The sequence below is a fragment of the Quercus robur genome, chromosome 4, assembly GCF_932294415.1.
Source record: "Quercus robur chromosome 4, dhQueRobu3.1, whole genome shotgun sequence".
Classification (NCBI taxonomy): Eukaryota; Viridiplantae; Streptophyta; class Magnoliopsida; order Fagales; family Fagaceae; genus Quercus; species Quercus robur.
In genome coordinates, this window is record NC_065537.1 from 75,048,190 (window position 1) to 75,069,687 (window position 21,498).

A 21,498-nucleotide genomic window follows, 5' to 3' on the forward strand; every position below is an offset into this window, starting at 1 on the left:
ATGGCTTGTAAGAAAAATGACCATAAGACAGTGGTAAAATTTATGAAAGAGAATACTTTGTCTAGGTTTGGAACACCACATGCCATCATTAGTGATCAAGGAACTTGTTTTTGTAATAAACCATTTGAAGCCCTCATGGAGATATATGGTGTGGTTCATAAAATATTAGCTCCTTACCATCCACCAAAAAAAAAAAAAAAAAGGAAAACAGAACTTGCTAATAGGGAGATAAAACAAATTTTGGAAAAAATAGTAAACTCGGATCGTAAAGATTGGTCTTTACAACTTAATGATGTGCTTTGGGCTTACCGATCAGCTTTTAAATCTCCTATTGACATGTCCCCTTACCATCTTGTTTATGGAAAACATTGTCATTTGCCAGTGGAATTAGAGCATAAAGCATATTGAGCTATTAAGTCCTTGAACTTTGATTTGAATGAGGTAAGCCAAGTAAGGAAATTATAAATGAATGAATTGGAGGAGCTTCAAAATGATGCATATGATAGCTCTAAAATCTACAAAGAAAAAATGAATGCATTTCATGACAAAATAATTGAGGAAAATTTTTGAACCTTTTCAAAAAGTATATTTGTATGACTCTAGACTCCATAGGCATCCTAGAAAACTCCGAACTAGATGGGATGGCCAATAAGTTGTGAAGCGAGTGTTTGAGAATGGAGCTATTGAGGTTGAGGACCCTAGGGATGGTAGAATTCTCAAGGTAAATGGACAAAGAACTAGCCTTATGAGAATTTGTACCAGAGGAAGAAACCATTCCTTTGGAGGATCTCGTCTACCAAGGTGACTAAACTTTTGTGAGTGTATCTTGTAATTCTATCGTTTCTTTTCTTTCTTTTTTTTTTCTTTTTTTGTAAAACTCACATGTTTGTAGGTAATTGACTTTGGAAGCTACTTTGAAAAGTTTCAAGTGCTCTCTAAACCTCTTTTTAGAATGTGTTTTTGCTTTTCTTCAAAATATTGAGGTCAATGTTAGATTTAGGTTGAGGGTGGGATAGTCATCTGTGAATGCTTGTTGTGTTTCCTTCTTTTCTTCCATTATGTCTTTTATTTTCAAAAAACAAAACAAACAAACAAAAAAGGTTTTGTTTGAGAGTTACATGTTTTTTAGGCTTTTTTGTTGACATGAGAATGAGAAGTTTACTTGAATCATAGATTCTATTTTATGTCCTTGTTGAAACAAAATAAAAGTACATTATTTTGATAACAAGTGTCGACGCCTCGTGGCGACCAACCACCCATCGCAGTGATGCTCGTGCCCTTTAGGGTAGGGCTTTAAGCTCGGGAGCTTGTGAAATGAGGGTGAAAGGAGCCTCTGGTGTGTGACTTGAATTAAGTCAATTTTAACTTATATTTACCAAAGGTAAGTCAAGTCACCACCAATCATTGAGTTTTTCCTAAAGTGTGATTGATCACCTGACTCTATTTGATTTTATTATCCTAAACTAAGAAAAATGTCGTTTTTCCTAATCTAATACAGATGGTAAAAAATCTTGATTCTTAAATTTGGAAGTCTGGTTATGTGCGGGGAAGGTGTTAGGCACCCCGCAATGCCTATCCAAAGAGAGTTCTTTGTTTTGATAAAATCTTACTTTTCAGACATTAGCAGTTAAAAACAAGCTATTGGCATTAGCTTTTGGGACTTTAAAAGAATTGGGCGTTGAGGTTTGATTTTGGAGGAGGTGTGGTCTTTATCAATGCTTTGCTAACATTTGGAATTGCTGCCAAATTTCCACGACAAAAATCTGGCAGCATTTCACCTTATTTTCGTGGCGGAAATCCGGTAGCATTTCACCATAGATGCATCATAGTACACAAAACACTATTCTCACCAACCTTTCACTGTGAGAATATGGCAACAAAGGTGCCCCATTTTCATAGTGAAAATCCAGCAGAGTTTCGCATTTAGTGCGTTATGGTGCATTGGTAGGGTTTCATGCTTGTGTATTATGGCATGTGTCAATATGTTCATACCAAGGCGAGCCGAAGCTCTCTAAAGTATTGAACACGTTGATTCATGTCGCATACACAGGGAAACCAATGTCACTAGCTTTCATGGATTAAGACAATCATATAGTGATGATCATGCACACAGTGTAGCGTGAATATGTACCTACAACAGTCGCCTTGAGTGCATATCCACACTACAAGGCCAAGAGCACCTATGATCAAGAGAGGGTTGCTCTCCTAGCCATTTGATTTATATATATATATATATATATATATATATCATGCACAATGCAAACACACGGAGCAAGAAAGTAAACCAGACATTGCCAATGTTCCAAGGGTATGGCCAAGCAAGGTACAAGAAAAGTAAATCAGGCATTGACATACCCTAGGAACGAGGCCCATGCAAGGTACAGGAAAGATAAATAGGAATCACCTATATCCAAAGGGTATGGCCCAATAAGATACAAGAAATGTAAAACAGACATTGCCATAACCTAAGGATATTGCCCAAGCAAGATACAAGGAAGGAAAGCCTAATCTATATACAAGTCTCTAAAGAAAAAGCCTGAGAGAGAGAGAGAAATAACTACACAGGGAGGCTAAGCCTCCTAATCTACTGAATATTGCCCTTTTTGGCATGCATTCTTGCACTTTTTAGCTTGCATTTGGACGTTAAGCCCTTGCTCCAAGCATGTACATGCAACAACAAAGAAAATACAAAACCAGTAGACAAACAAAAGAGATAACAAAGAAACAAAGAAAGCACACAAAAGGGGGCAAACAAGCATGTTATCAAAAAAACATGTCATCAAGCAAAAGAGGGTGTCCTATAAAGACAAATGTAGGTTTGGATTTGGTGTCCGTAGTCCCACTAGATTGGAGTATGGATGACACGTGTCATCAAGCAAAGTTCCTAAAAGGGACTTGGGATCTTACGTACAAAGACGGTTGTGAAACCGCACGAGATTATAAGTCGGAACTAAGCTTGATAACACAAACAAGCATACAAAGACACATGCATGAACATATAAACAAGGACGGAAAGATGCAAAGAAATGAAGAAAGCCAAACAAGATGGCACAAAGAAAACAAAGCAAGCATGTTATCACACAAAGTGGAAGGGTAAGCATGTTATAAGGCACATACAGAAGCTAACATGAGAAACTTTAACATGCGAAACTAAGCAAAGGAGAGAAAGGCAAGCGGCAATCAAGCCAAACATCATAAGATGTACTCTTACACATGGTTACATCCAAACAAGCCACCAAAGGAGACAGATGCAACCAAACAAGTGAGTGGCCCTAAAGACCAACAAGCAATAAACCCTTAAAGGGAAAACAAACAAGAACATGGCAAAGGCATAGATCTAAGCAAACAAGCATGGATGTAAACGAAAAAGCATGGAAAAGAGCAAACAAAGTACAAATATGCATAAAGGAACTAATCCAAGCCCTTTATTGAGACTTGGGTGTATAGATGTAGACCTAGACCATTAGGTCTAGATCCACACCTTACCCAAAAGCCAAACACAAGAAAGAGGCATAAACAAGTATATAAGGCCATAAAAGCACTAGGCATAGTATCCAAACAAAACTTTAAGCACATGAACATGTAGATCCAAACACAAAAACATGGCAAAAAACACATAAAAATGGCAAAGAGCACAAACACAAAATAGTAGGCATATCCAAGCCCAAGAAGGCGAGGCTAGCAACATTAAAGCAATAAAAACATGTAAGAAAGTGAGTAGACATGGTAGGGAAGCAATAAAACATGCTAGGAACAAGATAAAGCAAGAGATATTCTAAGAAAAGCTATAAAACATATTAGAAAGTGAGATAAAGCAATAAAAAGGCTAAGAAATTAAATGGGTGTAGATAGTAGCTAAAAAGGTACATCTACACCCCTAAACCTCAAATCCAAGATACCAAGACCAAAGAGAGGAAGATGAGAGCAAGAAACTACCTCTTGATTCTTGGGAAAAGTGAGAAATCAATGGTTTTTGTGTGTGTTTTGGGGAGAGAGAGAGAGATAAACTACCTGAAAAATGCTCCAAAATGCCTAAAATTCATTTTTTTTCCTAATTCTGAGGGGTTTGGGGTATCTATAAAGCTTTGTGTCTCTTCAGCTTCTAGTGGCCCTTTAGGGTGTGCTGGGGCTAATTGCTGACATCAACAATTCTATCATGTCTCGGTTCTGACTTCGATTGCATATTTGAAGGCCTTCCCAAACTCTGATTGAGCCAATCTTCATATCCCTAGAAATGTGTGGATGTCTAGGTTCTAGAGCACTAACGAAGTTGAAATTCCAACTGTCAGATCAAAAATTATACCACAAGAAGCAAGCTACTGTGCCTAGTACAATTTCCAAGATATCTTAACCGTTTTAACTCCAATTTCAACTCATAAATAGTCATTAGAAAGGGAATTCAATAATCTTCTCAATGGCATTTGTTTCAACCCATGATGATGGTCAGATCAGAATTAAGATTTTTGATACTCTCAAGAGTTAACCTCGGGTCAAACTTGATCAAAGTTGACAAAAATCTTTGAATAGCTCAAGTTTGATGTTAGAATATGAAAAAAGGGTGTAAAACTTAAGAAGTTATACAAGGTATAACTTAAACCCGACTTATATATATATATATATATCATTTAAGATTGTTTGATACTTCTCCTTTGAAACTATCATGAACAGTCTTTTTGGTTTTAAAAATGTTCAAACTATGAATTGACGTGATATTGTCTTGATATTTAATAAATAATTTCTTAATTATTTTTTTAATAATTTTTTTTTAACATAGTAGTTCTTTTTTTTTCTTTTCTTTTCCTTTTTTTTTTTTTTTGATAATTTTGTAGTAGTCTTAGTAAATTTTGTTATAGATTTAGACATTGAATTTGTAAACAGTCCCAGCTCCCAAACTTGGTTCCCTTTTGACTCTGTCTTTGAAGAGTTTTATTTACACGTAAGCCAATATACTAATACTATCCACTAGTTCACTCTCAGTTACAACCAGAAAGGTTGGAACCCATGGCGAGCTTCCTCATCTCTGGCTCAGCCTCTCTTACACTCACACACACTATCCCCACACGAGCTTTCTTCAGACCTCCGCTCGTGCCAAACCCACCTGCAATTCGCTTTCCCGGCGACCTAACTCGCCGGAGACCCAGAGGCTTAACGGTGGTGACACGTGCTGGTCCCAGCACGAACAGCATCCTCTTCGCTATCGCTATCCCACTCTCTCTTTTGACCATCACTTTCTTTGCTTCTATCAAAATCGCTGATAAGCTCGACAGGGACTATTTTGAGGAGGTAAGTGAGTTTCTGTGAAATGGGGTTTTTTTTTTTTTTTTTGAGTTTTATCGTGTTTGGTTGGTTGAGAACGCTTCTGGGTCATGTGGGTTTGAAAGGTTTGGTGGGAATAACGTGAGATTTGTGTATGCATGTTTGGTGTTCGAGGAAATTCCCCAGTGGGGTTTTAACTGTTTGAGCTAGACATTGTATTCCAATTAAGCATTAGCAATTCACACTTGTGTATCGTGTATGATTCATGTAATGTAACTCAAAAATGAATTGTGGATATTGTAAGGAAACATGAATGTTGAAAACTTGAAGTTTATATTTTTCCAAAGAGATAACAATTGCAATTGTTTGTTGAAATTTGCGTTTTTCCCAATAAAAGAAATGAGCATGTGTATTACTCTAATTTTTTGTTTCCTATTCTTTTTTGTCTTAAAAGGGAAATGGGATTTGTTCAAATGTGTGATATCTTTTTTTTTTGGTTAAAAGTAAAAAATGATAGCTTATATCTACATTGAACTGGGATGTGCTAAAGAAATCCTACATCTCTTTTTAGGCCAATTCTTACAGCTTTACAGGCTCATACAACATTGGTGGAGCTAATTAATTTCAATAAGACATATACCCACATTATACTTCATGTTTTTGTCTTTAATTCTTTTCTTTCTTGTTTTTATTAACGAGGGATTTTAATTTAAGGCCCTTGAAAAAAGCCTCGTTACAATTTCTCTGAAACAAGGTCATATATCCTGTGCTGCTCTGTGCAAAGCCCTTTTTTTGAATATTCAATGTTTCAATATAAAAACTCAATTGGCTGATCTTGATGCTTTAATTTTTCCATAGCACATTTCCTGTGTACTTGGGTCTGTTTTATTTTCAATAAAAATTTTCGTTTCTTTTCAAAAAAAAAAAAAAAAAAAAAGAATCTTGATGCTTTTATTTTCTCAATTTCAATTGCAAGTTTAGGTTTAATTTTTTCCTTGTACATTTGACTATAAATCTGCTGGAAGAGATCGTCATTGATTATTGATTATTGTCAAGAGTTCTTGTAACTGGAATATACATCATTAGGTTTTGCATTGTAAATTATGATGTCATATCTCAATTATAGATTGTGTTGCATATCATGATTTTGAAGTCCTGTGAATTTTGTCATGAGCAAGTGAGGCAAGAATTTTTTGAACCGAACCCACACTTAGTTTTATAAATGACTTGGTTAGTATTTGCATTTTTTGCAATATTTATGAACAATATATGGATTATGGGATTATGTATATTTTCCAATTCAGTGGTGCCTTTTCCCTGTACTAAGGGCTGATTGTGCAGATATTGTAATCCATGGGGGTCAACGGTGTCTTCTTCTTAAATCCTCTGCTTCTGATTTTGTAGTCTCACATTCTTTATAGTCATCCTTACTTCAATGAAATAATTGTAATGAAAATTTGGATAATGTGCCACAACACTTGCTAGGATGAAGTTTCTTTGTGCAAAGGATATTCCATAAAGGACAAAATTTAGGGTCTTATAGGGTTTAGCTATAAAATTGATTGTAGTCTTAAACTATAACCTTATTCAATATTTTTTTATTGGAGGTGAATTTTGACAAATCCATTATTGGATTACATCTTCTTTTTATATTCTTCATGCTTGCAAAATTTCAAGAAAATTAAAGATTAATAGCTATGTTATCAATAAATTTTTTAAGTGACAAGTTTTTTCAATTTAAAATTATGCATAAAATATAATAAGCTTAGATTATATAATAAATAATATCTAATTGACACAAAATTTGACATATGTATTAAAAGCATAAAGAACATGAAATTTAACGTTTAGACTTTCAAAATATGTAGTAATATTTATTTTATTGAGTAATTTTGCAGCTAAACTTTGACCTTCCATAAATACCTTTTCTGAAAAAAAATTTGTCTTGTCATTGATCCAGCTTGCAATTAATCAAGCAATTAGAGAAGCTGAGGAGGATGAGGATGAGGACGAGGAGGAGGATGACGAGAACGAAGGGGATGAGGATATGAACATTTCTTTAGAAAAGAAACCTGCCCTAAAGGAAGAGGATGAGGATATTAACGTTTCTTTAGAAAAGGAACCTGCCCTTCAACGCACTCGAAACCGGCCCAAAAGGGAAGTGTAGACTATATTTTTAGCTCCATGTTGTATAATATTGTTTCTGAAATCAAATAGACCAAGTGGACAAACCAATATCTTGTTGCTTCACGTTCTCATTGTTTTAGTAACAGTTTTGGAATGTACAACTATTAGGCTTCATCTTCCTATATGTGCAATGTACTAATCATCATTGGATGATTAGGACTACCAAGGTGAAGGAGACTCTTCTAAACAGATGTAAACAAAAGAAATAAAGATAACATTATTTTTTGTATGAGGGAGGAATGATTCCCCATGTGAAGTTCTAGACATTCTAATTGCTCATACAGTGGTACACAACATTGTTCCTGATCACCAGTCAGATCATCGGTTAGATACCCGGAATGGAAGAATGATATTCCTGAGAGATCCGTGACGGTTTCTCACATCTTAATTGAATTCAAATTACCCACCAATTAGTTTGTAGATTGCAGTTAGGAAAGTCGAATACCAGTTTCCATTACCATTTCAAGTGCTTCCTAGTTCCTAGTTTCCGAGTAATCTGCTAGATAAAGAGTTGTCCTAAATCATGAGAAAATCAACCCCTCCAAACTGAATCTACACTATCTAGTGTGCAACCTTATGGCTTTTAAATGACAGATGTAACATGGTTTCAAATTTCAATATGACAATTATTTTTAATCCATAGAAACAAGGTCACACATTATTTAAGTAGCCTGGTTTGAGGGTTCTGATGACGTTCATGTCACAACTCCTCTGCTTTGAGGTCACTAGACTAGATTAAACACCTCATCTCAAGGACACTCCTGCTTAAGTTGTGGACACAAATATCACTATCATTGACCAAACTACAAACAAAATATTGTCTGCTCCTGTAAATGAAGGTTGGTTAAACTACTGATAACAAAACATGTGTTATTCAGAAATAAAAAATTAATTAATTAATTAAAATTTAATAAAAATCTCTTCTACAATTTCATTCAAAAAAGATAAAAGAAAACTCAAATCGCATAACCAACACCCCTCTTGACTAAACAGGAGAAGGATAGGGCAACTTCCAATCACTTAAAGCAATGAATAATGCACGGTGCAACAGCTGAAACGCACCAGTATCTATTCAAATAAAACGCTCTCACTAAGAATAGATGTGTGAGCACTGCAAAAACTCTATACATGAAATAATAGAAACACAAGTTAAATTGATCATATAAATATCTTACAAAAAAGGTGCAAAATATCTCTATGGATTTCTCTTCCGAAGGAAACTACAAATATAAATCCCTTACTCGTGTACAACTCAGGGATTGTGCCATAATATGTTATCACTTCTGGTGTTGAATAAATTGCATTCCAGAAGAACATCACTAACCCTTGCCTATAAGGTATGAAACAACAACACAAAAACTCAGCTTGATGACATTGGCAAAAGACCAGCAACTGGCTTGACCAAAACTCCACTGACAGTGTTTTGCAAAATTCAAAATTCAAAATTTACTAGCAAAAACAGAAGGTCCATTCTACTTCTACATCACTGATACCCAGGGGCAAAATTGACCCTCTTCCTAGTTTGTCCCCTCCTCCAACTTTGGCTTGTTTGATTTCCATCGTCTTGGAACCTATAGCTTTTGTTACTCATTTCATGTGGACGAGAACTTCCCCTCTTCCGGCTACCCTCATTCCAGGTCCCCCTACCTCCACCAGTTCTACTAAATTCCCGACGCTTTAGCTCATTATTAGTTTTGTCCCACTGTTTCCCACCCCATCCATTTCCCCCACCACAATTATTCCATCTAGATCTGCTTTCCCAAGGATGATCACCATTATCCAAATTCTTCCGCTCCTGCCAGTTCCAGCCCCGACCTTTATTCCCAAAATCCCCCCATCCTTTATCCTCCACCGAAGCAACACCCTGATAGCCACGCCCCCAAGGATTGTTTCCATGATCCCACTGATTCATGACGTTTCCCACCTGTTTTAAACCCCATACCTTGTCCACACAATTTCCCCATCCATTGTCCACCATACCTCCATTGCCTTGAGTGAAGCTGCGCCCCCAAGGATTGTTATCATCATTCAAAATTTTTAAATCATTTTTATTATCTTCCCACTGTTTCCATCCTTGTGTATTAACATTCAGAGTTCCACTATCCTGCATATTGTTACATTCCCATCCTTGTGCTTTATTTTTCAGAGCTCCACTACCCTGCATATTGTTACATTCCCAAGGATTGTTTTCTTGGTTCATATAATGCCCCTCTGAAGGAACAGACACTGATTTTTTTATCCTTTTGTTTTTATACCCCAAATTTGAATTCTCTTCTCCCTCATCAGGAGCAAAGTACACTTGATCCAATTCCTTAATCAGTTCATGATCAATTTTAGTATTCCAATCTATTTCATCAATATAAATATCTGGATCAGGCGGAGAGATTTCACAGGGGAGGTTATTCATATTTGCCCAAAAACGTTTCTTTGCATTTTGGAGTGCTTCTTCGCCAGCAGAATCATCCCAACTGAGAATATTTTTATGGCAGAACATAATATTCTTGGTATCTACTATCTTCCCCCATGGTATTGTTCCAACCAAACTGCAGAATTTCTTTTCCCATAAAGGCACGCCATCTTTCCATTCTATAGGGGAAAAAAAAAAACAATTTATGAGCTCACAGAGATCCATTATTGTTTCTGATAAGAATCCACTAACTAAACAAAATGAGTTGAGAATATATATGAAAAAAGGAGAACAAGAAACCCCATGAACTAGAACAACTTTCTTCATCAGTAAATAAACTTATTTTAAGGAAAAGAAATGTAGCATTGAAATTGATGAACAATGTTCAACATATGCAGAATATCATGAGAATCACACAACCATCTAGAAGAAAGTTTCTCTCTATTCACTATCTTAACACCTAACAGCCATCAAACCCTACTGAAGAATTCTTCATGATATTATCGAGAACCTTAACTTAGCGTTGAACTTTTAAAGACCCTACATCAAAATTAGTATCAAAGCCCATTAAAGCTTCTGTCTTGCATCACCTATCTCATGCAATCAGCCCTTTTAGAAGGAGAAATACGAGAATATAATGAATCCATAAGAGATTCGAAATTTGTACTCCCTTTAATCATTGAAATTATGGATGACAATGAGATTCCAAAAAGAAATCATGTCCTCCCTTCTAGAGCACCATGGAGAGGACACTGAAGCTTCCTTATCCCCCAGGATTCCCAACTTTGTACTAATTCAAAGTGGAGAACTTGTCCTAGCCCGCTCTAACTCCTTTCCAAAGACTACACCCATGTGGCTTATGCACATCCAAAGTACACCAACCAGATCCCAATTCCCCACATTGAGCAGCAACTACACATCTCCAAGAATAGCTACCCTCCCCATCAGACCCCCATAACCACTTACCTATTAGTGCTTGGTTAAATGTGGTTATCTTCCTTATAGCCAACCCTACCCAAATCCCAAAGCCATTTGAATTTAATTCTCATGGTTACAAGTCCTAAAATTCCTTCAATTCTATTAACTGCTTAACTCAGTAGGCACACCAGCATGCATAAAAAATATGATTAAGGTCAGTGTCTACTGTCCATTCTATTATCAAGGGTGCATCTGTTATAGCACAAAAATTATTGCTTTTGTTGATGAATACTTAGCAACAGACAAACGAGGACACAAATTGGAGGGGATTTATGGTTTCCAACCAGCTAGTTAAACCTATTTAAAGGACAAAATCACGTAACCCTAAACTAGAAGATCCATGGATTAATTACAATTAGCAGCAAGTAACGCGTGGACAAATCCTAATCTTAGTAATTAGTGTACAAGGTGACAACATGACTAAATTACTATACAATAATAAGTTAAGTCCAACCTCCAACAGTCCTCCCAACAAGACCAGAATATAATTTTAATTAGTCAGAAATCTTAACAGAAGTTGAAGAAAAGGAAAATCCGTAAATACACAAATGCTCTAGGGAATCTATATATAAATGGAAATGTGAATTAAAGCATATAATTTTCAGTGGCATTAAATTAAATCTGCAAAAGATATAATTTTGAGATGAGAATACACTTTCTGGCTTCATCCTTCTAAAGATTACTGTATGCAAATGCCATAATTGTTAATATTAGGTAATGTCTAATTCACAATAAACATTCTACAATTTTGATATAGATTTGGCTGTGTAAAACTACGCTATGTATCTATTCAAAAAAATATAGAAGACAATTCCTATTCCTTTCCTTTTCATTTATCGCTTTCTTTAATTCTTTCTCTCATAGCTAAACATTCCAAAGACATAAAATTTATTAAAATTCAATTTCTTAACTATTTCAGCATTTTCTTAGCAACCAAACAGATCAACAACAACAACAAACTCAAGAAACTAGTAAAAGAAAAAAAAAAACTACTGTAACTAAGATTTCAGATCAAAACCCATCAAGAAAAATACTAAAAAAACTAAAACCCAGTTCACAAAAAGGACCAAAATCTTGAAAAAGAAAGAAAAAAAGAGTAACCTGGAGGAGGTACAGTGTCGTAAACAGGCGACCTTGGAGCTCGTCGTTGACGGAAAATTCTTCGATTTTTCCAATTACCCATTACATCCAAATGCAAAAAACTCAAAACCCAACAAAGAAAACAAAGAAAAGAAAGAAGACCCTTCTCCTTAAGCCTCTCTTCTTCTCATTTTTATAGAAGAGAAAGAGAGAGAACTGAGAAAACAAAAGACAGATATACTTCGAGAACAAGGTTTTGAAGTACTAGCAAAGAAGCAAAAGATGAATGGCCTTGGCTAAGAAGATTTACCAGAGAGAGAGAGAGAGTGTGAGATTGACATTGACAATGGGGTTTCTGGTTTCTGAAGGGACTGTTTGACCTTGGTAAATTTGTAAATTTTTTTTTTTTTTTGTGGGTGGTTGTAAAATTAGTGTGTTTATTCTGTTTTTTATGGCCGTGAACCATGATGTTGTGTCGGTCTCATTTATAAGTCTAGGACCACAAATTTGTGGTGGATACATGATTTCACTATTTAAGAGCCTTACAGTAAAGTTGTGAAAAAATTTGTAGTACTAAGCTCACTCTTTGTTTATTGTAAAAGCCAGGTTTAGTCCCAATTTAAGTGACTATAAACTATTTTATAACATTTTTATAAATTGTTATTATGACCAACTTTTTATTGATTCTCGTCTGGACTTACTAATAATATCATTTTTTTATTTACTTATAATTACTCACCATATCAGTAATTTATACATAATTTATTTATTTACCAATAATTACTCACTACATCAACGGTTTATAACAATTTTTGTAAAAAAATCTATATCTCTAACATATTCCTTATTTTTATACTATTTATTAATAATCTACCACATCGGTTGTCTTTTTTTCTTTTTTTTTGGATCTACTTTCTCTTATTTTAAAGTGCTACCATGCAATATTTTTTTCATTTACTTTCTCCTAAAAAAAATATTAACATCATAGATTGGGATTAAAATGACAATGAGTGAGGAACTAAAATTATTAAAGTTAACAAAATACAAACAAAATTTTTAAAAAATATAAAATAATTGTTTCTTAATACATTTTAAATGGATCATTTATTAAAATAAATTTTGACATTCTCTTAAATCTTAAAAATAATCTATGATTGATTTTATATACTTATTATGGCATTCCAACTTTTTTAAAGGAAATTTTAGAAACATTCCAACTAAATTGAAACATGAAATCACACACAAAATCCAAATTAAATCAAAGAATATATTTGAATAGCTTCCAATTCGATGGACAAAATGCGTTTTACCTTCTTTTTTTTTTTTTTTTTTTTTTTTTGATAGGAAGACTTCAAACTTTATTAAAATCATGAAATGCAAGATACATCATGGAGAAGAGGTTGCTCTAACAAGCAAGGATTCTCTTCCATCCAAGTCATATAATCGTCAAGGCTTGACGCATATTTTGCTAACAAATGAGCTGGCCTATTTCCTTTATCTTCTAATATGTAAAATCAATTTGTAAACCAACCCCATACATGCCCAGCATACCCGGAATAACATGTGCCACAGAAGAGGGAGGATCAGATTGACCACTCAAGGAATTATACACCACCAAGGAGTCCCCTTCGACAGTAAATTCAGCAATCCCAACATCCCTTGCAAAACTAATTCCAGCTTCAAAAGCCTTCGCCTCCACCTCCAGCGCTCCCAACAATGAGTTAATTTTTCTACTCAAAGCTGCTACAACCAAGCCATTAGAGTCGTGAACTACCACTCCTACACCTGCTGTCTTCTGCGATTTAAACACCACTCCATCCACATTAACTTTGTACTTAAACCTTGTCGGGGGTGTCTAATGAGGTATCAGAGTTTCTGGGCTTGTGAGTCTCGGAGAATCATTCGCCGTTAAATATTCCGCAAGATATTGAGACGTCCACTGCACTATATCTCGTCCCGTCCGTTTCCTCTTCCCATTTCAAACTTCATTTCTGTTAGCCCATATAGCCCAGGCAACGATAACCACCATTGCCACTCTTTCGTCATCATATTTTCTCACTACCATCAGATTCCACAGTAGGTCGAAGAAAGATGAGATAGAATGTGGGTCAAAAGAAAAATGCAACTTTGTGTGCTGCCATACCTCTTAAGCTCGTGGACATCTCCAAAATAAAATGACCCGTCATCTCAAACTCTGCCTTACATTCTTCACACCAATCATCTTGCAGAACCTTTCTACGCATCAAGTTCTCCTTTGTGGGAAGGATGTTGCGACACGCCCTCCATGCAAAGTGGCGTACTTTATGAGGAACCAGAATCCTCCATACAGACCTCCAAAACCTTCTTAAAATTCCATCATTTGAACTGGATCCACTGTCAGACCGGGCCCCTTCCATGGCCAATTTATAAGCACTTTTGACACTAAATTTACCATTGTTAGTTCCTGCCCAAATCAACTTGTCTTCAGGTAGTTGCACACTCAATGGAATGCTCTTTATCAATTCAGCCTCATGAGGAAGAAAAATCGCATCCAACACTTGATGTCCATGCACTAGAATCTTGAGAGATTAGCTCACAAACCCGTGTGTTAGCATGTAGAAATTTCCTTGGAGATACCACCTTGTAGGTAAAAGCGGTTGGCAACCATTTATCACCCCAAACATGAATAGAACTCCCATTACCCACATTCCACCGAGTTCCTTGTTGCACAAAATATTGGGCTGCCATAATACTCTGCCACGCATAAGAAGGATTATTACCAATTGAAGCTTGCAAAAATTCTGAGTGTGGAAAATACCTTGCCTTAAAAAGTCGGTATAGCAAGGAGTCTCGCATTGTTTGGAGCTGCCATCCCTGTTTAGCAAGAAGAGCGAGATTAAATTGCTTTATTTGACGAAAACTCATTCCTTCCAACTTCCTTGGGTGCACAAAGCTTGTCCCAACTACGCCAAGCCATTTTTCTCTCATCATGTTTTTTACCCCACCAAAAGTTGCGGATCATGCTAGTCAACTCATCACAGAGAGAATCTGGGATTTTAAAGCAACTCATTGCATATGTAGGAATAGCTTGAGCTACTACCTTAATCAACACCTCCTTACCTGCCTTAGACAAAAAATTTTATTTCCATCCTACCAATTTTTCGCTAAGCTTTTCTTTAATTGCGTTAAATGAGATCCTCTTATTCCTTCCCACCAGAGACGGCAAACCCAAATATTTTTCATGTTGACGAATAACCTATGCTCCGAATCTATTCTTTATCTCCTCTTGAATCTCCCTGGAAGTGTTACTACTAAAGAATAGAGATGTTTTAGCTCTATTCAATTGTTGACCGAAAGCATTCTCATAAACAGCAAGGATTCTTTGTAAAGTGGTACATTCTTCAATGGATGCTTTACCAAAGATAATGCTATCATCTGCAAAGAAAAGATGTGATAGTGTGGGACTACCTCTGCAAACCGATATGCCCTCCAACTCTCCATTTTCTACTGATTTCTAAATCAAAGCAAATAAACCCTCAGCACATAAAAGAAATAAATAAGGTGATAAAGGATCTCCCTGTCTTATTCCCCTTGTTGGTACAATATGCACCTTAGGTTTCCCATTGATCCTAATTGAGTAAGATACAGATGTGACACACTACATAATCAGTTTTCTCCATTTTTCCTCAAACCCAATTCTCCATTATTTTTTCCAAGCATACCCATTCAACTCTATCATAGGCTTTACTCATATCTAATTTTAGTGCCATCTCCCCTTCCTTTCTACTTCTCTTCTGATTAATGTGATGCACAGCCTCAAACGCTACAAAAACATTATCAGTTAATTAACTTTCCATGCACAAAAGCACTTTGGGTTTCACTGATAACAAATGGCAAACTTTTCTTTAGTCTATTTGCAATCACCTTAGATGTAATTCTAAAAACCACATTGCAAAGACTAATAGGCCTATAGTCAGATACCCTCTTAGGTTCTTTAATTTTTAGGATAAGAACAATAGGCGTCTCATTAAAATTAGGAGGTGATAAACTATTATTGAGAAAATCAAGAATAGTTTTAGTGACTACCTCACCAATATTTGGCCAAAAATGCTGATAAAAAAGTTGAGGCATACCGTTAGGTCCTGGAGCTTTGAGGGGATACATTTGCTTCTTCGCTTTTCTCACTTCATCTTCTGTAAAAACCTTTCCAAGCATTCTGTTCATCTCCACAGTTACCTTTGGCTGCAAGGCTTGTAACAATTCTAAGAACTCCGTTGGATGAGTAGTAGAAAAAAATTTCTCATAGTAATTCACCACCAGCTCACCTATTTTCTCCTCATCTTCATGCTAGCAATCATTCTCATCTAGCAAGCCTTCCATGTGATTTTTCAGTTTTCTAGCTGATGCCTACGCATGAAAGAAACCTGTATTCCGATCCCCCGCTTGATACCAGTTGATTCTCGACCGTTGCAACGACATAGCATCCTGTTTTTCATTCCAACAATTCAGCTTCATCTGTGTTTCCTTCATATCTTGAACATTATTAGGAGTACCTGGTTGCCTTTCAAGCCATTCAAGATGCTTTTGCAATTCGGCAATTCTGTTTCCCACATGCCCGAACTCAATTTTATTCCAAGCCTGTAATTTCACTCTACACTTCTCCAAACACGATACTAAAAGGAAATCTGATCAGTCAACCAACCTATCATTCCATGCCTCCAAGACTACTTCCTCACACCTTAGGTCCTTAAGCCACATCGACTCAAAGCAGAATAGTTTCTTAGGTCTCCTTCTACGTTTCTGTACCAACCTTAGCAGTAAAGGAGAGTGATCCAATGCTAATGAAGTAAGGTGATGAAGTTTTTCCTCTGGAAATAAAATCAATCATTCCGTTGTGGTAAGTGCTCTGTCCAACCATTTCCATATCTGCTCACCATCCCTCCTCACATACCACCATGTATATTTCGGTCCCACATAACCAATATCTCTCAATCCACTATAATTTATTGTATTCACAAAGTTCATCATTTGTTGTCTTGGCCGAGTACTCTATCCTTCCTTTTCAGACATTCCTGTGATTTCATTAAAATCACCAATCACAATCCAAGGTAATGTAGAGGTGTTACTCAACTGTTTAAGTTTTGCCCAAGATTTTGTTCTTTTTGCTATCTCTGGATTCCCATAAATACCTGTCATATGCCACCAACCATACTCAGTCCCACCATCCACCCAAGCATCAATATGTGAAGGTGAGAAAGTTTGTACCTCCACCTTAATATCCTCCTTCCACATCAATGCCAGACCACCAATCATACCATTGCTATCGACAAACACCCCATGCTTAAACTCACATTTATCACGAACCATTACCATCCAGTCTTTATTTGATTTCGTCTCCATAAGGAAGACAATTTTGGGCTCTTCATTTTTAACTACCTTTTTCAAGGCATTAACTGTCTGGGGGTTCCCAAGCCCCCAACAATTCCAACTTAAGAGATTCATGGCATCTGGCGGGGTTGCCTAGCAACCTCTGCCAGTCCAAATTTTGATGCCAACAGCATACTAAAATTTTTGGTTTCCTCCTCAAGTTTATGCTTCTTACCCTGTTCCAATAAGTGCACTTCTCCAACCTCATTAGGCAGATTCCTTTTTGGCCCCTCCTTTTCTAAAACATCCTGTTCACTTTCTGTTTTTGATCTGGTCATTCTAGTCCAAGTACCTTTAGATTTAGGCCCCACCTCCTGTGGCCCATTAGTTGGACCACCTTTTGTAGTAGAATGCCCACTTTTTTGGGATTCTTGTCACTATTACTACTTGCCCACCCAAGAGTAAACAATGGACTTTCTTTCTCCACGTAATGTGCTACATGCTGAAACAGTGGAGTTTCCTCATGTGGCTTCTCCCTTTGTCCTGTAGAATCCGTCTCCATAACCACTAAATTAGTATCTGATTCCACATTCACCACCTTATCAACTTTATTTGAATTTTGAACTCCCCCATCATCATGAATCGCCTCATCTATCTCCTTAAGTTGCACCTCAAAATCAGTAACGGATTTAGGATCAGAAATATCGAACTCTACCATGACCTTGCTAACTGATGGTTCATTGGTTTCCTTCGCCGTTCCTAGTGTGTTTTGGCTAGTACCCACCATAACCCACCTCCCTTGATTCATTCCCTCCTCCCTATTATCTGTTTTTCTGTTTTGACCGTACCCTTGAACTTCGACTACATTTTTCTTCGAGGCATTATACTGACTAGAACGAATCCACAGTCCAAATTACTGCTCACTGTTCGACAAAAAGCCACCACTCCACAGCCAAATTCCGCAATCTTTATTATCATGTGTTAGGTGCCCACACCAATAACATATGTTGGGTAATCGTTCATACATGAAAGATACCCAGCCATCATTATTCTCATCAAACATGACTCTCCTACCCTTACATAGTGGCTTTGAGATGTTAATAGTAACCCTAACCATAGTTTTAAAAACCGGACCGGACCGTCCGGTTCAATTGGGAACCGAACCTTAATCCGGTCCGGTTATTATTAAAAACCGAAAATGAAGGAAAAAACGGGAAAATCGGAAAAACCGCTGGTTTAACCGAAAAACCGGAAACCGGTAAGGTTAAACCGGTTTTTAGCTTGTTCTTTAACACTTCAGCTACTGTGTTTCTGACCAAAAAAATAAAAATAAATAAGAGATTTTGTTTCAAATTTAAGAAGAAGAGAGGTTTTGACTTTGAAAATGTTGTTAAGTCTAAAGCTGTGAAACCTAAGATGCCCACATTGACACCAAAAATATCAGATTTACCATTTATGACTTGACACAGTTGAAAAGAACTGAGGAAACTCAAACCAAAGAGATGCAGCCACGCAGGTACAATGTCCGCTTCAGTTTAAGAGCTTTTCTTGCTGCTCTTGTATTATTATTATTTTTTTTTGGCTGAATAAAAAGGAGGAGAAAAATCTTGCTGCTGCTCTTGGAGACTTGCACATGCACTGATGCACATATATTGACCGAGAGAGAGCACTGAAGGCAAAGAGATGAGAAATGAGAGAAAAGTAAAAGAAGAAACTAGTACAAAGGATGTAAGATTAGGGATGGCAATTTATGCCCGATCCGCAGGTACCCGGCCTGGCCCAACCCTAATGGGTCGGGTTTTACCCGGTCCGATAATAAATAGGGTCGGGTTTGGGTTTTAGAAAAAAAAAAAAAAAAAAAAAAAAAAAAAAAAAAAAAAACCAAAGCAGGTCCGGGTTGGGTTCGGATTTTGGAAAAAACCCGGCCCGAACCCGGACCCGACCCGACCCGTTTAAACTTAAAACAAAATTACTAAAATACCTACTTATATATATGTAACTTATAACAAACCCTAATCCTTTTTTCATTTGTCTGAAGTCTCTCCAAGCCGCCTGCTCTTTGTGCTCTCACCTCACCCTCAATAACTCTCTCAATCTCATTTTCTCTCAAGCCACCCCACACGGCCTCACCCAGTCACCCTCACCGTCACTCTCAGTCACTCATCGACCCACCCTCACCTTCACTCTCATCACTTGATGGTTGCTATTTCCACGGAGAAGCATGGAGGTTAGATCGGAGAGATTTGCGAGGTTTAGGCCGTGAGCTTCGGCCTAGAGGTGGAATTGGTGGCTGAAACCACCACCGATCATCGGAGATAGAGCCTTGGTGGACCGAGTTCTCCAATTTTTATTTTTGGGTTCATTTTTATTTTGGGTTCATGTCCTCTCTCAATTCTCAAATCTGTGAGTTTGTGTTTGTGATTTTGTGAATCTGAGTTTGTGATTCTGTGTTTGAAAGGAAACTCTTTTTTTCTTTTTATAAGATTGTGTCTCAAATCTGTGAGTTTGTGTTTGTGTGATTCTGTGTTTGAAAGGGAAAGTCCTTTTTTTTTTTTTTTTTTTAAAGATTGTATGGCCATGGATTAAGGCCCTGAAGTGGCTGGCAGAGCCCGCAGGGCCCGACGGGGCGGGTTTGGATTTTTAAAAAAAACCCATTTATTAAACGGGGCAGGTTCGGGTTTTGGGGTTGGACCCGCGGGTCGAGTCCGGATATAAAGAAACCCGACCCGAACCCGACCCGTTGCCATTCCTATGTAAGATTTCAAAATATGTGGTAGGTGGATTATCAACGTGTAAAGGACTAAAGGTGGGATATGTGGTGGAAAAGTAATGGGCAATGATATTGTCACTCACAGGTGACTTTGATATTTGAAAAATGAAAGAATAACTAAAATAATTTTTATAGTAGGCTTGAGTTTGATTGTCTAATATATAAATAAATAGAGATGTTATATTTACAATATTTTTACAACAAATCATAAGTGGTTAGTTGTTATTGGTTCAAATTTGACATTAATACTGAAATTATTTTTTTCCCTAACAATAATAATTAGTAACAACTAGCCACTTAGAATTTGTTGTAGAAATATTGTAAAACTATTGTGAACATATCATTTCTTATAAATTAAAGTTAAGGTTTAATGTTTTACTGTTATTTTTTAGTTAAAATATTAGTTATAAATTTATTTATTTATTTATTTATATTTTATAATTATTAATTAATTATTTATGACATCATCGGTTCGACCATCGATCCGACCTCGGTCCGACCATAAAACCGAAAATCACTCTCTATTCCGGTTCTTTAACCGTACCGGTTTTTAAAACCATGACCCTAACCCTCATAAAATTTCCTCCTCTCATCTCTGTAGTGTCTTCTGGTATGTAAACCTTACCAATAGATTCCCCAGGGCTGATGGCCACGCCCGTCGTTAGAAGCGAGTAAGGTAAGTTATGAATCTGAATCCAAAACGATACCCTATCGAACTCGAGTTTATCAATGGGAGTTGACATATCATAGCGTTGGAAAACCACTATGTCGATCAAAGGACCACAGCTCTCCCAACAGCACCTTTTCAACTGTCTCAAACGCGAACAGCATCCTGTTATTCCCAGCATCACTTACTTCGAATTTGTGTTTGGTACGCCACAGTGGCCTAAAGGTTTTTTCTACTGCCTCCAGGTTCACTGAGCAACGAGTATAAAACTTGGCTACTAACACAAAACCCTAAGTTTTCTTCCTCTTAGACAGATCTAGTTTATCTTCTTCTTTTTTTGAAAGCGAAAGTATTTTCCAACTCTTCGTGAGATCCTCCATACCAACCCTAGAATTGTATCCCAGACCCCACACAAGAAAACCCCCTAGTCCTCCTAGTAATAGTGTTACTAGAGGGAACACACCTTCCTCCATGAAAGAGGGGAACAACTATGCTACGGTATGGAGAGGTAGCTACCCTAACCCTAACCCTACCGAGAACTTTTCCTTTGGCACAGTTATGAGTCGTCTGTTTTACCTCTAATTATACATGAATATTAGTTGATTGCATGAGAATCTACCTTTTTTTTTTAATATTTAATTATTATTTTTCTTGGTGACTAAATTTTAAGAACACTTGCTAGAAAATCTAATATACTCATTTATAAAAATTAGAATTGTATGTGCCTAAACAGAAACATGTATTAATATGGCTGAACTGGGTGAAATGGAACCGAAGCAAGAATTGTCTATTAAAAGTGGCCAGTTA

The 21,498-nt window shown here is 36.6% G+C and overlaps 2 protein-coding genes across 2 annotated transcripts; one reads left to right on the forward strand and one right to left on the reverse strand.

Moving 5' to 3' along the window:
* The first annotated feature begins 4,910 nt into the window (after positions 1-4,910).
* Positions 4,911-7,672, forward strand: LOC126723750 (uncharacterized). Its single transcript, XM_050427533.1, has 2 exons — positions 4,911-5,283; positions 7,217-7,672. Exons 1-2 carry the CDS (start codon positions 5,002-5,004, stop codon positions 7,421-7,423), a joined length of 489 nt encoding a protein of 162 aa, XP_050283490.1. The 5' UTR covers positions 4,911-5,001; the 3' UTR covers positions 7,424-7,672.
* Positions 7,673-8,572: 900 nt separating this feature from the next.
* On the reverse strand, positions 8,573-12,336 carry LOC126723752 (uncharacterized). The gene is made up of 2 exons (XM_050427537.1): positions 11,930-12,336; positions 8,573-10,029 (listed from the first exon to the last, which is right to left on the reverse strand). The coding sequence occupies exons 1-2, from the start codon at positions 12,009-12,011 to the stop codon at positions 8,927-8,929; spliced, it is 1,185 nt and encodes a 394-aa protein (XP_050283494.1). The 5' UTR covers positions 12,012-12,336; the 3' UTR covers positions 8,573-8,926.
* Between the last annotated feature and the right edge of the window lie 9,162 nt (positions 12,337-21,498).